Here is a 15,640-nt window from a genome sequence, read left to right as displayed (position 1 = left end):
TCTGGTGTGCCAGCTTGTACAAGGGGCACGGATGCCGATCTCTCTGGTGACTGATATAAGAGATCGCCAATGTGTTGTCGGTGCGCACCAACACATGGTGACCTCTCAGGTCTGGGAGGAAATATTTCAATGATCGATGCACAGGTAGCATCTTTAGACAACTGGTATGCCATGTCAGATGGCGACCGCTCCACAGACCGCGGGCAGGGTGGCCACTCATGACCGCACCCCAACCGGTGAGGGACGCGTCTGTCGCTAGCGTTACACGGCGACCAAGAGCTCCCAACACCGGGCCCTGATTCAAGAACCAAGGTTTCTTCCATATGTCTAAGGCACGAAGGCATCGCCGCGTGACCTGAATAGTTCGGAAAGGATTTCCCCTCGGGGAAAACCCCTTGGTCTTGAGCCACCACTGAAGGGGCCTCATGTGCAGGAGACCAAAAGGTATCACGTTGGACGCAGCTGCCATGAGCCCTAACAGTCTCTGAAACTGCTTCACAGTGAGTGACTGGCCTTCTTTGACTCTCTTGACTGATGTGAGGATCGACTCGATCCGAGCAGGAGACATACGTGCCTGCATCGTGGTCGAATCCCATACTACGCCTAGATAGGTGGTTCTCTAAAGTGGAGAAAGTACACTCTTCTTGGCATTCAGTCTCAAACCCAGCTCCCCCATATGGGCGAGAACGACACCTCGATGTCGAACCGCCATCTGCTCTGATTGAGCTAGAATCAACCAATCGTCGATGTAATTTAGAATGCGGATGCCCTGCATACGGAGGGATACCAGAGCCGCATCTACACATTACGTGAACGTGCGGGGTGAAAGTGCAAGGCCAAAGGGAAGTACTCGATATTGGTAGGCTTTGCCCCTGAAAGCGAACCTCAGAGACTTCCTGTGTTGTGGAAGGATGGATATGTGGAAGTATGCGTCTTTGAGATCTATTGTGACAAACCAGTCCTCGGATCTGATTTGAGCTACATCCTGTTTGACAGTGAGCATTTTGAACTTCAGTGACATAACTGAGAGGTTTAGATGACGTAAGTCTAAGATCGGACGCAACCCCCCATCCTTCTTTGGAACTATGAAATACCGGTTGTAAAACCCGGATTCCCTGTCTAGAGGAGGGACCACCTCGATGGCCGCCTTCCTTATTAGGGTATTCACTTCTTGTTCCATCACCAGAGCCTGCTGGGGGCCGACTACTGTCGATGTAACCCCATTGAATGTCGGCGGTGGATGGCCGAACTGAATGCGATAGCCTCTTTCTACCGTGTGCAGGACCCATTGAGATACATTTGGCAGTAGTTTTCACGCTGCTAACTGATGTACTAAGGGAATCAGTCCCTCGAGACTGACCTCTGGTGTAAGAGGCCCCCGAAGGGGCGGCGAGCGTCTCAGCTCCGCTACGCTCACGAGCGGAAATAACTGAGAGCAGTGCTCGCTGGAAGCGGCTGCACCCTGAAACTCTGGCAGGGTTGGCAGACCCACCTCCCGAGGGCACCGAGGTGAGACAGGCACCGTATAATGAGGTGGACACCGCTCTACCCCAGTAGGGGCCGCCCTCTGTAGTCGTGACTGAAATGCGTCATGACTTCTTGGCCGTGGACCTCCCAGCCTGACATCTTAGATTAGGCTGAGAAGTCGTCGGCCCAGAGCTTTGCTCTGTCTGTACATGGAGGGGCAGCTCCCGCCCAGCAGTCCCTCCAGTACATCTAACTTCACATGTTCAATAACTGTCATTATATTCCTCAGAATTTAATGCAATCAAACAATCAGACAAGTAAACACGGTCTGGATTGTGATACAATTCACATTGAAGTGATATATTGAACTTCTTGAAGTTAGATAACGGTCATTAGATTCCTCAGAATCAAATGAAATTCAACAATCAGACAAGTAAACACGGTCTAGATTGAGATAAAGTACACATTGAAGTGCTGACTTCTCAAAGTCATTATATTTTAAACAATCAGACAAGTAAACACGGTCTAGATTGGGATAAAGTACACATTGAAGTGCTGACTTCTCAAAGTCATTATATTTCTTAGAATTTTTAAACAATCAGACAAGTGAACACGGTCTAGATTGTGACAAAGTACACATTGAAGTGATAGAACTAACTCCTACTTTTTTTAAACGGAGTTTAAACAACCAGACAAACGGTCGGGTATGGAAAATTCACATCAAAACTGAAAATGATGTAATACACGCGTTGCCTCGACAGCGCGCGAATAATTAGTCACACAAACAATATTAATCCCCTCGGAGACTTAAATAGCTGCTTATATAATGTTAGGCATAACACTGTTTATTGTATATGCTTATGCAACTTTATGTTTGTGCAACTAAAAGCTCGCCGACGCCCTCCGTATCAATCTCCTCGGAGAAAGAAAGGTGGAGCGTCAAGCCCGATGCTCGGGGGGAAGAACCGAAGCTCGGGCTTCCGAATCCCGGAATCAGGCAGATCTGATGGGTAAGGTAGGAGATAAGGACGTGCCCGTCTCCATTCCCTCCAACAGATCGATCTGCGAACCCAACGAATGCCGGCGCCGTTCCGCCTCGGCGAAAACGGGACCGGCATCGCGAGGAACGCTGGCGAAGGCTCTCTCCTCGAAGAGAGCCCTCCGGGATCGAAGCGTACACAACGGCCGGGCAGTCGGCTCCCTCGAGAGCCGACTCAGCGTGCTTCGATCCCAGGCAAACCACGCATAGACTGTTTGTATCCCCACTCGTGATGTACGTGGGCAGGGAGGAACAAACAATCCATAGCGCAATCTGGAATCGCCCTCCAATTGTCGTGTCTTTGCTTTGCTCTTAGGCATTATGTTGTTTATTGGGACAGACAACAATAAATAAGACTCACAAGACAGACTTTAGACATGCACACACAGAGCGCTTGCTGAAAGACGCGAAGCTGAAGTCAGCTGTGTGGCAAGTGCCTTTATAGCTTCCTGGTCGCTGCGTCACCCCGCCCGTGACGCCACGCTCTTCCATTGGACTGATTGCACACGATATTCAGAGTTGTTCTTGCCAAAGGCGTTCCCCAAAAGCGCTCGACGCAGCTCGAGTTCCCGAAGAGGAACACAGCTTTTCTGATAAATCATAACAATAAGGACTGCATCTCTAGATCTAACACTCCCACCCATAGTGGGGGTATGAACTATGAACTTGCAAAAAATCTTAGTTTGTAATAAAACAAAGCATCTGCTACTACATTGTCCACTCCTTTTTTATACTTTATATCAAGAATAAACTCTTGTAGAATCAGAGACCATATCATTAATCTCTGGTTTGTCATGCGAGAGAGAAATGGTTGTGGTCACTATATATATTAATAGCGGCCATATTACCGTTACACAAGTAGACCTCAAAATTGTAGTTTATTTGGCACCTGGTGAATTTCTTTGAAAAGAAGCATACTGGGTGTTCAATTGCCATGTTGTCCTCTAGCACTATTGTCCCGCCACCTCACTAGCATCCACCTATAGTTTAATAGGCACATCAGAATTTGGAGCAGACAACACAGGAGCATGACATAACAGATTTTTTGCAGAATTAAATGCAGCTTTACACTCAACATTCCAAACAAACTTCTGCTTTAAGAATATCAGTCAAGGGTGTGACAACAGTATCAAAATTCTTATAAAACCCACAGTATTCAAACATCCCCAGAAAACAGCATAACTCCTGCTTGTTACTTGGACTTTTAAACTCTACAATAGTGTCTACCTTCGCTTGCACAGGGCTCACTTGGCCCTGGCCAACTAATTTACCAAGGTAGGTCACTCTATTCACATTAGGCTAAGTTTAGAGTGAGAGTACAGTGGCGGAGCCAGGATGTTTTCAAATGGGGTGGTGAGGGAGGGGCCAGCAACCAGTTAATCATATCTTAATTATTTCAAAATAAAAATGTCTTTGACTATACTAGACTAAGTACTAGACTATTTTAGTGACTAAAACACAACTGCATACAATTCATTTCTATTTAATTGTAATTGAGATATTTGTGAATTATTATATCAAGTAAACTGAGTGTGTTTTTGTGTTATTCCTCACCTCCAGGTATTTAAATAAAGGGGCTCACTATAGCTTTATTGCTCAGTCAGCATGGTTCTGGTTCTCAAAACCCCCAAAAGCTTGTTCTACAGCATTGCATACTCATGGATGAGACATGCAGATAGTGATAAGAATGTGAGAAAGGCTGGAAGTCAACAACAAATAAATACCAGAATGTAAAATGAGTTATTTTGTGCTTTTAAATGGTTTCATTTTCATTTGTACTTTTCACATTAATGAAAAAATACATATCAGCTTGCGCCTTATATTGTGATCTGGAATTGCAGAATATATTTTAGTAAATACATTTGAGAGACGTTCTGAAATGTAATGCATACATGCATGCAGTGTGCAGCTTTTCACATTTTTGGTAATTTCATGGCTTAACTGATGACAAAACTACGTTGTATGCTCATAGTTTCTTGTGCGCTTATTTATGACACAAATACAGTTGAGGAGTGTGAGCTGTCAGCACAGTAAGATGGTTGACAGGTCAGGAAAGTTTGTTTTACAGACATACAGCCTAACAACATCTCATCACACTTCAGTTCAGTGTTGTTCTGCTGAAGCTATTTTTGCTGCTGTACCTTTTATGTACTCATTTGACTCGTGCCTGGCACTGAGGCCAAGCTGAAGTGCATGTCTGAAAGGTCTGATGAAGATGCAAAGAAATAAGCCGGTTTCCGTGTCTTTATAAATGCATTCCTTGCAGTTTTGAGCAGGGTGGATTTAGCATGTAAGAGTGTTTGTTTCTTTGTAAAATTTGTGTGTTTTGATAAGAGGATGACTTTAAATGTAACACGAGAAAGAGAAGTGACAACTGAAGAAAACGGGCAAGTGATTTAGTTCTCGACTGATTATATTCCTCTGTGCATGTTTTTTTTCTTTCTTTCTCGGGTTTGTTAAGGTTGAAAGTGAAGGTTCAAGAATCTGATACTCCAGGCAGGTATTTTTATAAGCTATTTATTTTCCTGTTTTATTACATTAATATATTTAGGGTAGCATATCAGCTATATTATGTGTAATAATATGTATCTTATAACCATCGTAATTAGGAATAACAATTAAAATATCTTGGGGAAAAAAAACGGACACACTTGTGAGCTTGAGCCCAATTTTTATTTACTTTTTTTTTTGAAAAAAAAAAAAGCATGTGGGAAATACATAAAAAATGCCTTTTTCAGATATTAAAATAAGAATGTAAAGGACATGCAACATATCAGCAACAAGGCTTGCATCTATTAGTCATCATCATGGTCATAGGCTTACTCCTTCCATGTGATAGGGGACAAATGTGCCTTAAAAAACAAAAAACATGTCATGAGATGAGTAGAAAAAATGACTTACTCTTAATGTTGAAAATTTGCTACTAAATTGACTGATATTTTGCTGTTTTTATGTCACTCAAAAATGAGTGCAGCTCATGGACAAAGATAAAAATTAAGACGTACAATGAATTATTTGTACAGTAAGAACACCACATGAAAACCACAAATTATGACAAAAAACAACTGTGTGGTAATCAACAATAACAAATGTCTTGATTACAAGTGTAACAGGATAGTGGTAAGTTTTGTTCTTTCGCAGAAGTAGCAGGTAAGTAACAGATTTCACAGATCGTATACTGGAGATACTGTAAAATAAAGTAATTCCTCAGGAGAAACCAGATTACACACTAGAGACATTAGTCTAACAAAACAGATAAATTACACCAAGAGTCTTTGAATCTTTAAACATGGCCAGACCCTGACTGTGGGAGAGCGCAGTGCTTCTGAGAGTCCTGATGAGCAGATTGATGAAATGCAGGTGTGTTGGTTAGTATTTGGATGAGTTGGAGCATGCAGCAGGGAGTAAGCATGGTTCTAAATGGTTCTAAACGAAAGGTGTCCAATCCTTCCCCTGGAGGGCCAAACTGTCTTGCAGATCCTAGCTCCAATCAGTGCCAACACAACTGCTTAGAAGTTCTAGAGGCTGTGTCTGAAATCGTACCCTATAGCCTATCATACTGCACTATTGTGGACAGCCATTTGTGGTGTTGTCTAAAACTATAGTGGCCGTTATCACTCATCAATCCCACAATGCACTGCAATAACAATTGTACACCAGGATGCTTCTCATGCTTCCTCCTATCCTGTGCCTTCCCTCTCATCCTAGGGGGTGGAGCTAGACGCGAGGAAACGAAACGAGGATGCACAAGTAAGAAACCAGAAGAACGGTCCCCAATGGACAGTACACTGAACGGCTAGAGAATGCCTATAATGCACTGTTAAGTTCATTCTGAATCAATTCCCGCATCTTGCCAGAAGATGACGCCTGCAACTGAATCCATTTCCAAACAGCTTGCCCATTATGGGCACAGAATATAATCATATTTGATTATTAAAGTTTAATTAACGTTTATCTATGCTAGTCTCCATGATAGAGTTCAATTTAAATTTCTTCATTACTACCAGCGCTAGTTTGCTAAGTTTCAAATGATCATTAAACAGCAAGCACAAACTATATGCAAAAACAGCAGCCCTTCCGTTTCCAGATTCGCTCACTTGTTTTCATTCACTCCTTCAAGTAGACTTTATTAATGGATTAATGAAGGGAATAGTGAATGAGGGTATATGAGGCAATTAAACACAGCATAGGGTGGATTAGCTGGTTCAGGTGTGTAGCAGAAGAGCCCTTCTTGGTGCTACACTAACCATATTTATACAGTTCTATAAAGAACCATAGGCCTACTTTAGAAGTGCTATATATGGCCTTAATCATTTTTTTTTTTCATTATTATTGGGTTCTCTAACATATTATTTATTAACTCCCAATAGTTGTTAACTAAATACACATTAATAAATGATGGCTGACACTGGACATACATAAATACATTAATGCAGTAAAACACAAAATAGAATCAGACCAAGTTCCAGTGGAATCAGGAAAACGCTTCATTCACGCTATGTGAAATCTTATGCAAGGAGCGGCTTTTGATGTGCAGATAAACTACTGTGTCAGCATTCCAAAGCTTCCAGAATTACATAGCCTACAGTACGTATCTATGAATGACACAATGAAACAGAGTCAGTGCCAATTTTTGTGTCCGTCACGTGGTTTCTGTAGCTGATGATAGTAGCTAAGATTTGTCTAAAGGACAGGCAAGTGGCTATAGACTAGGGCTGTCAAAATGACTGAAAATCTAAATTGGAATTTTCTACTTAAATATTATTCAAATTCGAATTATATTGGAATTTAAAATGTATAATTTCAGTTATGGGAAAAAAACTTTTGGCTTCTCTCTTGAGACCACAAGAGGGCGCATAGAGTAAAATATTATGCACGTTTCTTCAAAGCAACAAAACAGCGCAGCTATCTTTTTTTTTTTTTTTTTTACGAATATTCGAAATTCGATTTTTTTGACACTCCTGCTGTAGACCAGGGGTGGAAATCTCTTGAAGACTCGACTTTAATTAAGCGCACCTGATCCAGCTAATTACAGTAAGTCCTTGTGTACAACTGATGTACAATCAACGGCTATAGCAGTGGTTCTCAAACCCGTCCTGGAGGACCCCTTGTCATACAAAATGTGCAGGGCTAGTGGTCCTCCAGGACAGGTTTGAGAACCACTGAGCTAGAGAATATTCATAGTGCTGCACAGTGGGTTTCGTGCGGAATGAATTACCGCATCTCACCAGAAGATGGCGTCTGTAGCTAAATCATACATCCTTCCATTTTCTGCATCCAAACTGCTGGTCCAGTATGGGTACAGTAATATCGCACAGGTATACATTTATTTTTAACTTATTATTAAACATTTTATTAATTAAGATTTATACATTTTCAGCGTTCATCTTCATTACTACAAGTCAAGAGCTAGTTTGCCAAGTTTCAAAAGATTATTAAATAGCCAACACAAAATATGGGCAGCCCTTCCAGCACACTCAGTCTCCCCAGTTGAAAATGTGCAAAATATTGTCAAAAAGTAAAATAAGAATGAAGAAGGACACTGTTATATGTTTCATATCAGCAACAAGGGTTTCATGTCAGATAGTTACCATGCATCTGATATGCTTACCTGAGATTGGTAGATGGATAGAAATGAGTTACTCTGAAGGAAACCATGTTCAAATAAAATGTGCACGTCTGCACAAACTTAATTCTCAAGCACGTTTGTCACTCAGAAATTAGTGTATGGACAAAACAAAAATGAAGATTCACAATAACCAATGTGTTTATAAAAACACAACATGAATACAACCACAAGTTATGACAAAAAACTTTAATCTGTTGATTTCCCAGGTTACATGATAATTACCAATAATAATAAATGTCTTGGTTACATGTGTTACATTTTAAAACAGCCATTAGAATACACATGAGCATTCCACTCCATGATTCTGTCCTTGTTTGTTTCCAAACCACTCATCTGACGTTCTTCCTCAGATCCAAGAGTCGATGCAGCTTTCTGTTTCGTCTTGGCCAACTTTTTATTTTTCAGTTCAAGTTCAGTGGTCATATGACCATAAACACCCTGTCATTGGGATAAAATTGACCACTATCCCATAGTTTCACGTCTAGCACCAGAGTGACTTGATTTAACAGAGACATTCTCTCTGTACTACATATCATCATCTGCAATATCAATACTGAAATGCTACATTTAAATGTGAAATAGACTGGTACTCTAGACTGTGTGAAATTACTTCACAATCATACTTGCTTCTTGTCCTCTTTTATCGGAAAAGCACATGGGAATGGAGCTTATTTGGAGAGTTGTATAGTGAATGCACATAATCCACAGTCATGATTTGTATCATAACTAGTTGGAATGGTTTTCAATGCCCTTGAAATCACATAGAACACTAAATTAGTGCCTAAAAAAGCTACAGTGGTAATACTTGAAAACATAAAAAAGACAAACAAAGGGAACAAAAATACTTTGCTGATTAGGATGCGTTAATCTGTAAGTAGTAATAAAAAAAACACATTTTGAACATAACATCAAAGGACTAAATGCTTGATTTAACAATTTACAAAATCGGTTCATAAATTACATCATATAGCTTTGAGTAAGACATCATGCTGAGGTGTGTGCAAGAATATGCTGCATGTTAGAGAGGTTATAGCATTGACACCAGCTGTATCCGGTCAAGAGCTCACAAACAAGAGAACGCTTCATCCACACTTTGTGAATTCTAGCGCAAGGAACGGCTTCGATTGCAGAAAAACTCCTGTCTGAGCATTCAAGAGGTTTTAATATTACGCGCATGTCACCGAATGGCACAATGGAACAGAGTGAGTGCACATCTGTGTGTCCGTCACTTTGTTTCTGTAGCTGACAATAGTGAGATGTTGTAAAGATCTAAAGAAGGTCAGGCAAGTGACTGTAGACTGAGTCGAGCAGCGTCTGGCTTGCTTCTTGACTCTTCACCCCTGCTATCTCAAACAAGCGGTCCAGCTTGTCCTCCGCCATCGGAATCTCCTCAATAACATGCAGCTCCTCGGGGTTGAGAATGTGCAACATATCGTCAAAGATGGGCTGCAGGTCGCAGGGGTCCAGACGTACCTGCCGCAGCACCGTGTCCTTTTTCTCTGCGGGACAGAAGATTGAGGGTTGCCATGAATAAAACATTTTAGGATTTATTATTCATTATTGTCTTTATAAAGAAGCTTCGTATTGAAGATGGCGTGATGATAAAATCACAGCTTAAGAAAAAAAAAAACTAGCATTTCTTACAGTGGAACATAAAGCATCCTCAAAGGGCGATATATTGTAATATACTACTGTACTACAATAGCTTTCATCATTTTTTATTTAATTACACATTCATTAAATCTATCTATCTATTTATCTATAATACATTATATTTACATTTTATATTTTAATTTAAAGTGTGACTTTCATAATCTGAAATATAAGAAAAATACTTATTCAATTTTGTATTTTTATATATCATTGTTTATTACTATTAACTTTTTATTTATGTGTTTTTCTTTCTAGTGTTTATCCATGTGTGTTCACCTTTGGTTATGAAAGAGCCTGTCCGGCTGAGGGCAGAGTCCTTGCTGGAAGTGGAGTCACAGCGCAGCAGCGGCTCTGATTCGTCGGTGAAGAATCCTCTGGTGCGCTCCATTGGGGACTGCTCCACCACCACACCGGGCGACTCCGAAGGCTTATGGCTGGGGCTCAGACAATGGCTTACATTCACAGCCGTCATTAGTTTGTTGAGGTCAACCTACGGCAAAAGAAGTGTCGCAGTACATGTTAACAACAACGATGAGAACGTAATTCTGGCACACATTTCTATAGAGATTCTTTTTCATGCCATTCTGAACCCACAAGTGTATCCTGTTAGAACAAACAGAGTTTTCTTGGAACAACTATTACGTGAGTAATGGATTTGAAAGAATGAGAGTCTTTGCTGATAGACTGCGATGGCTGTATTAATGTGTGGGCTCTACAAGTGTATCACTATGTGCTCACGGCCGGGTCAGCACAAAGGGTTCAGCCTTCGCAGCCCTGGACCACCCACACGAGTCCTGTCCCTGTTGGCCTTTGCATCAGGGGAGGACAGATGAAAAAGATCCAGTACTGCCCACAGAGCACATGGCCTGTGTTACAGTAACAAAACCCCTGTGCGCAAAGCATACTTGTTATGGCAGTTTGTTAGAACATTAATGATGCATTTCCGAGAACGAGTCGATACAGTCTGAATTTTATTTGCGCAGTCTGTACTAGACACTAAAGGAAAATATGGCCACTATTTTGGCAAACTATGCATATTAAGTGAATGTAGCAACTAAACATGGTCAGCATAATCCGAATGCAGGCCAGATTTGAATAGTACATCTTGTGAGCATAGTTTGATCGGGTGGGTTATCTGAAAGTTATTTGATTGTAATGTAGTAAATAGACATGGTGACTCCTAAAAAATCTCTGGTGACTCCCAGATTGGAAAATCCCAACATCAGCTATTCAAGGAAGCTTATAATAGGCTGGGCAGGTATTCAAACTTCTGAAGTGGAACATCCAAATTATAGAAAGGACGGAAACCACTCCATTTCCGGGAAAGTTTCCCTTGGAATCAGCAGTGAATAATCAATAGCACATAAAAAGCAGACCATTACTCTAAGTGGCACGGCGAGAGCTCACATTTAGTCATTCATTAGCCACCCCACACAGAGAAAAACAGCTCTGAACTCAAAGACACCACCAGGAAAATGGCAACACAAGTGGTCAAGCAAGATAATGTATGAATAATAGAGCATTACAGAACACAAAATTGTACATTGTTTGTGCTATTATGTTTTTTTTTTCTTAGAAAAGTTGGTACTTTCACTGAACAGGTAGATTTATGCAATGATGTGAGTTTTCTTTGACTTCAGAATATAGAGTATTTTGGCACACAACAACAGTAGGAACTAAGCTAACAGATAACACCACTCCACCCTGTCCATGAAATCATGCATTAGTGCCGAAAGGAAGGAAGTAAGTGTGCCGCAGCACATTCAAGTTACAAAAATAGCCACCTTTTACAAGGGAAGCCAGAATGAGTGCAGCAATTACAGATGCATTGCTGGCAAAATGTTTATCTGTCTATATTCAAATGCAAATGTTTTATGCCCCCAAAAACGAACAAAAACTAACATTTTGGCAAGGTGGCATTATTATCATGCCAATTAGGCATGTTTTCATACACAATTACTGTAATATGAAGGAAAATTGCATGATGAGATCAAGAATTGTAAAGTAGTCTAATAACATCCTCATTTTAATAATAACCTCAATTTAATAAAACTAATCCCATACAGTATGTTTATATACATACTGTGTGAAATAAATTATTATCTAATTTCAGGTATATGCATATATATATATATATATATATATATATATATATATATATATATATATATATATATATATTATTCTAATATACTAAACTGTACTTTAAAATATTATACTGAATTGTAAAAATGTTTGGTATATACACATTAAATTATATATCAAGAGTTCAGATGCAAAAGCCTTTAAGTGGTGTTTAAAATCTAGTTCTAAAATTATAATGTTTTTCATGTTCCTATGTTTATGTTCGGTTATTTCACTTTGGTGGCAATGAAAAGAACCTGTTAATTTCGATTAAAGTGAAAAAAAATGTAAATGCCACTTTTCAAGTCTCTTAAAAATAGATTATTTGATTAATAGAAAGTTCACATGAACAGCATCTTTCAAGAAGAAATGATTGTGATACTTTAAAGTCTTCACTGTCATTTTTCATCAGTTTAATGCATCTTTGCTGAATAGAAGTATTTATTTCTTTCAAAAACCCCTAACCTAGTAGTATACATTATACGCACACATATCAACATTACATTATTGCTGAATCCATATCATTTGTATTAGAATGGAATAATACAAACTAGAGGCTTCCACATCTAAGGTCCAGCCTCAATGAAATCAACAAGCGCATTATTTTAAGCAAACAGTCTACTGTTCAGACAGGTTGCATGTCGCAGGAAGAAGGATGGGTGTATACCCAAATATCTTCTCTATTAATATCCAGCAAACAAGCTGTTGGCAAACGTCTGGAACCACAACATGGGAGTCGCCATGAACGCTGTGCCATCACCCACCAGGACACAAGCCACAGATGTGGAAAGTGTGTCCCTCCCACACTGATCTTATTAGCCACAGCTTACACCGCTCCAGACTCAAAAAGACCACCTACAGCGCAGAGTCCACATCTGACTATACAAAGCCTGGTAGTGGAACTTTAACATTATACATAAAAAAAAAAAGATTTCAAAAGAAACAAAAATTCTTTGTTTCTTCTCAATGGTTTGGAATACCTGTCAAAAGGCGTTATATAAATAATAGCACGGGACAGACTGGTGGTGGCTTTCAGACGGCGTCTAAAAGTTGTGGAGCTGTTTGGCCGGCATCCATGACAAGTGAAGCACTGGGTGTGTTTATCCTCTCAGGGCCTTATCTGAGGTTTACTTGCATTCTGAGTCTAAGTGGTATGACTTTGTATCCTTTGTAACTCATAAAAGTGCATGTGATTCTGTTTATAAGCAGTAAAAGAACTAATAACATATGATTCCGGGAGAATTCTGAGTGTATATGAAATTATAAAGTACAAGAGATCAAACATAAATAAATAATGAATAAATTATGCGTTTTACTTCCTTACTTCCCAGAAGTTTGTAAACAAGATGGAACACACCTCAACCCAAGTGTCCTAATGGTTTTGAGACTCATTTAATCTGATACTAATATCTTTCCATTCCTTACCATGTGCAATTCATTCTCTTGATGAGAGGTTCTGCGTGCTGTGGCACTGTGGGGCATGGGAAACATGTGATTTGATCTACAAACATGTGGCTCTGATGAATGCCGCTCAGTCACGAGAATGATGTTTCATCCTCTTTACAGCATCATTTTCATTCAGCATTGCTAATTCAATATCAGATCTTGTAAACACAGTTGTGTTTTTGATCAGAGAAAGAGAGAATGTCCTGACAAAGCCCATTTAATTTTCACATTTCATGGTTCACATCTTTTAAAGACATGTTCCCCACAGAAAAAAATCCTGTGATTATTTACTCACCCTTATGTTGTTGATAAAATAAAATAAAAATAAAGTATTGCTCAGTTCCAAGGTAGAAAAAACAAAACAAAATTTCACTTGTGAAAGACAGTTTGGAACCAATTGTTGGTTAATTACTAGTTACTAATAAACTTATGTATCCTATCAATTAAAAAAATATTAATATTTTATAATATTTACTAATTCACAAAAGAAATCAGATAAAATGGTCTTGCTTCTTATTCCATACAATAAAAGTGATTGGTGACCAGGGGGTATTCATTTTCTTGCAATGAACATCAAAATAAATAGGCAAATCAAAGCAAAGAAATCAAATCAAATCAAATCAAATCAAATCAAATCAAATCAAATCAAATAAAATGTATAGCAGGGTTCCAAATAATTTGAATCATTTAAACTACATTTCACTGGCAACGTTAGTAAATGGTTATTGATAACTTATCCTGTGAATATATATAGTTTTATAATCATATTTTTATAATGTTTTAATGTTAATCTGTAAGTGTACTATTCATTTAAACATGAGGATGAATGAAAGTATGAGAACTGCTTTAAAAGACTGAGCAGGATGTGCTCCACACAGACATGACTTTGCTCTACCTTTACAGTGAAAGTCAACACAGAACAGTTAGGTGACTATGAGGAGCCGTTGACAGGCAAACATATAAATAAGTCTGAGGGTTTTATCTCACTTTATCTTGGTCGTATCAGTAGCATCGAAATCAGTCAAAACTTCACCGTCTGCTGTGACCTTGAGACAAGGACAGAGTAAATAAAGTGGCCTTTATGAAATCTGCACACAGGAAAGGCTGTAAACTCTAAAATGAATGTTGATGAGTGATCCTCCATCTCTGGTAGCCTGTCAGGTTTCTGTCATTAGTGATGCAGTTCAATAGGATGCAGCCAGGAGTCACGATGCACTCATCTGGGTTGTTTACTCTTCTGCGCACGTATTATCCACGTAGAGTGTTATTAGACCTGGGGTGTGTGTGTTATGTAAGACTATATACACATGACTACTTGATCCATTATTGTGGCCTGACTAATGCAGCAGCCTGTGACTTGACCATGACAGGACAGGTTTGATGTTTGCTATTATACAAAAATACATACAATTATTACTATATAATGTGAAGCATTTATAAAAAACATTATTATTTTTTTAATAACAAAATCTATTTTTATAATACTACATTTTATTTATAAAATCCACAGACCTCCAAAATATGTTTTTCAATTGTTTTTGCTTAATGATTGATTATTTATTATATAAATAAGTACAATTAAATATTTATATAATTTGTATTTATTAGAATTAATTATTTAAATGTTATTTATTTTAAAAACCCTTTTTTATTAATTAAGCTATTCGCTATTTATTTTAATCAAACATTAATTTATTATTTATTTTACTTCTATTTTCCTTGTTTGATTTAAATCATTCATTTTTTATTTAAAAACTATTTATTTAAATAAAATGAAAAAAGATACATGTTACATATTTGCTAAATATTTAGTTTTGATTGTTACATTACATTCTGCATAAAATGTATAGTAGTACTATACTGACAGTTGTATTATTTGTTTAAATCAAAATGTATTTATTTATTTTCACAGTTATATTATTTTCAATTGTTTTCGCTCATTTAGTTTTTTTATTTACTGATAATCATTATTTTTAAATAAGTAAATGACTAAATATTTATTTAAACTATATTTGTTTTATTTAATTATTTTAATGTTATTTATTTTGAGCAATAGTTTTTTTATTTAGCTATTTATTATTTTAATCAAATATATTATTTGATAATATATTATCAGTTTTTATTCATTTATTTTCCTTTATTTATTTTATTTAATATTTTTTATTTTTTTAAATATATATTTGTTAATAGATTATTAAAACTTTTTTATTATTTATTTTATTATTGTAAAAAAAAATTCTAATGGATGCTTGCTGCCATGTTCACGTCACATGACCAGCTGA

The 15,640-nt window shown here is 38.2% G+C and overlaps 1 protein-coding gene across 1 annotated transcript in view; it reads right to left on the bottom strand.

Annotated features, from left to right (window-relative positions):
• Positions 1–8,306: 8,306 nt before the first annotated feature.
• Positions 8,307–15,640, bottom strand: part of LOC127984241 (tumor necrosis factor receptor superfamily member 21) — a 20,128-nt gene continuing 12,794 nt past the window's right edge. The window contains exons 5-6 of the mRNA XM_052586801.1: positions 10,065–10,278; positions 8,307–9,634 (exon numbers count right to left, since the gene is read on the bottom strand). Coding sequence (XP_052442761.1) covers positions 9,405–9,634; positions 10,065–10,278 — 444 coding nt within the window. The 3' untranslated portion in view covers positions 8,307–9,404. The remainder of the gene's footprint in view (positions 9,635–10,064; positions 10,279–15,640) is intronic.

The sequence above is a fragment of the Carassius gibelio genome, chromosome B20 (assembly GCF_023724105.1).
Source record: "Carassius gibelio isolate Cgi1373 ecotype wild population from Czech Republic chromosome B20, carGib1.2-hapl.c, whole genome shotgun sequence".
In the NCBI taxonomy this organism is placed as follows: domain Eukaryota; kingdom Metazoa; phylum Chordata; class Actinopteri; order Cypriniformes; family Cyprinidae; genus Carassius; species Carassius gibelio.
This window is presented reverse-complemented; position numbering and strand designations above follow the sequence as displayed.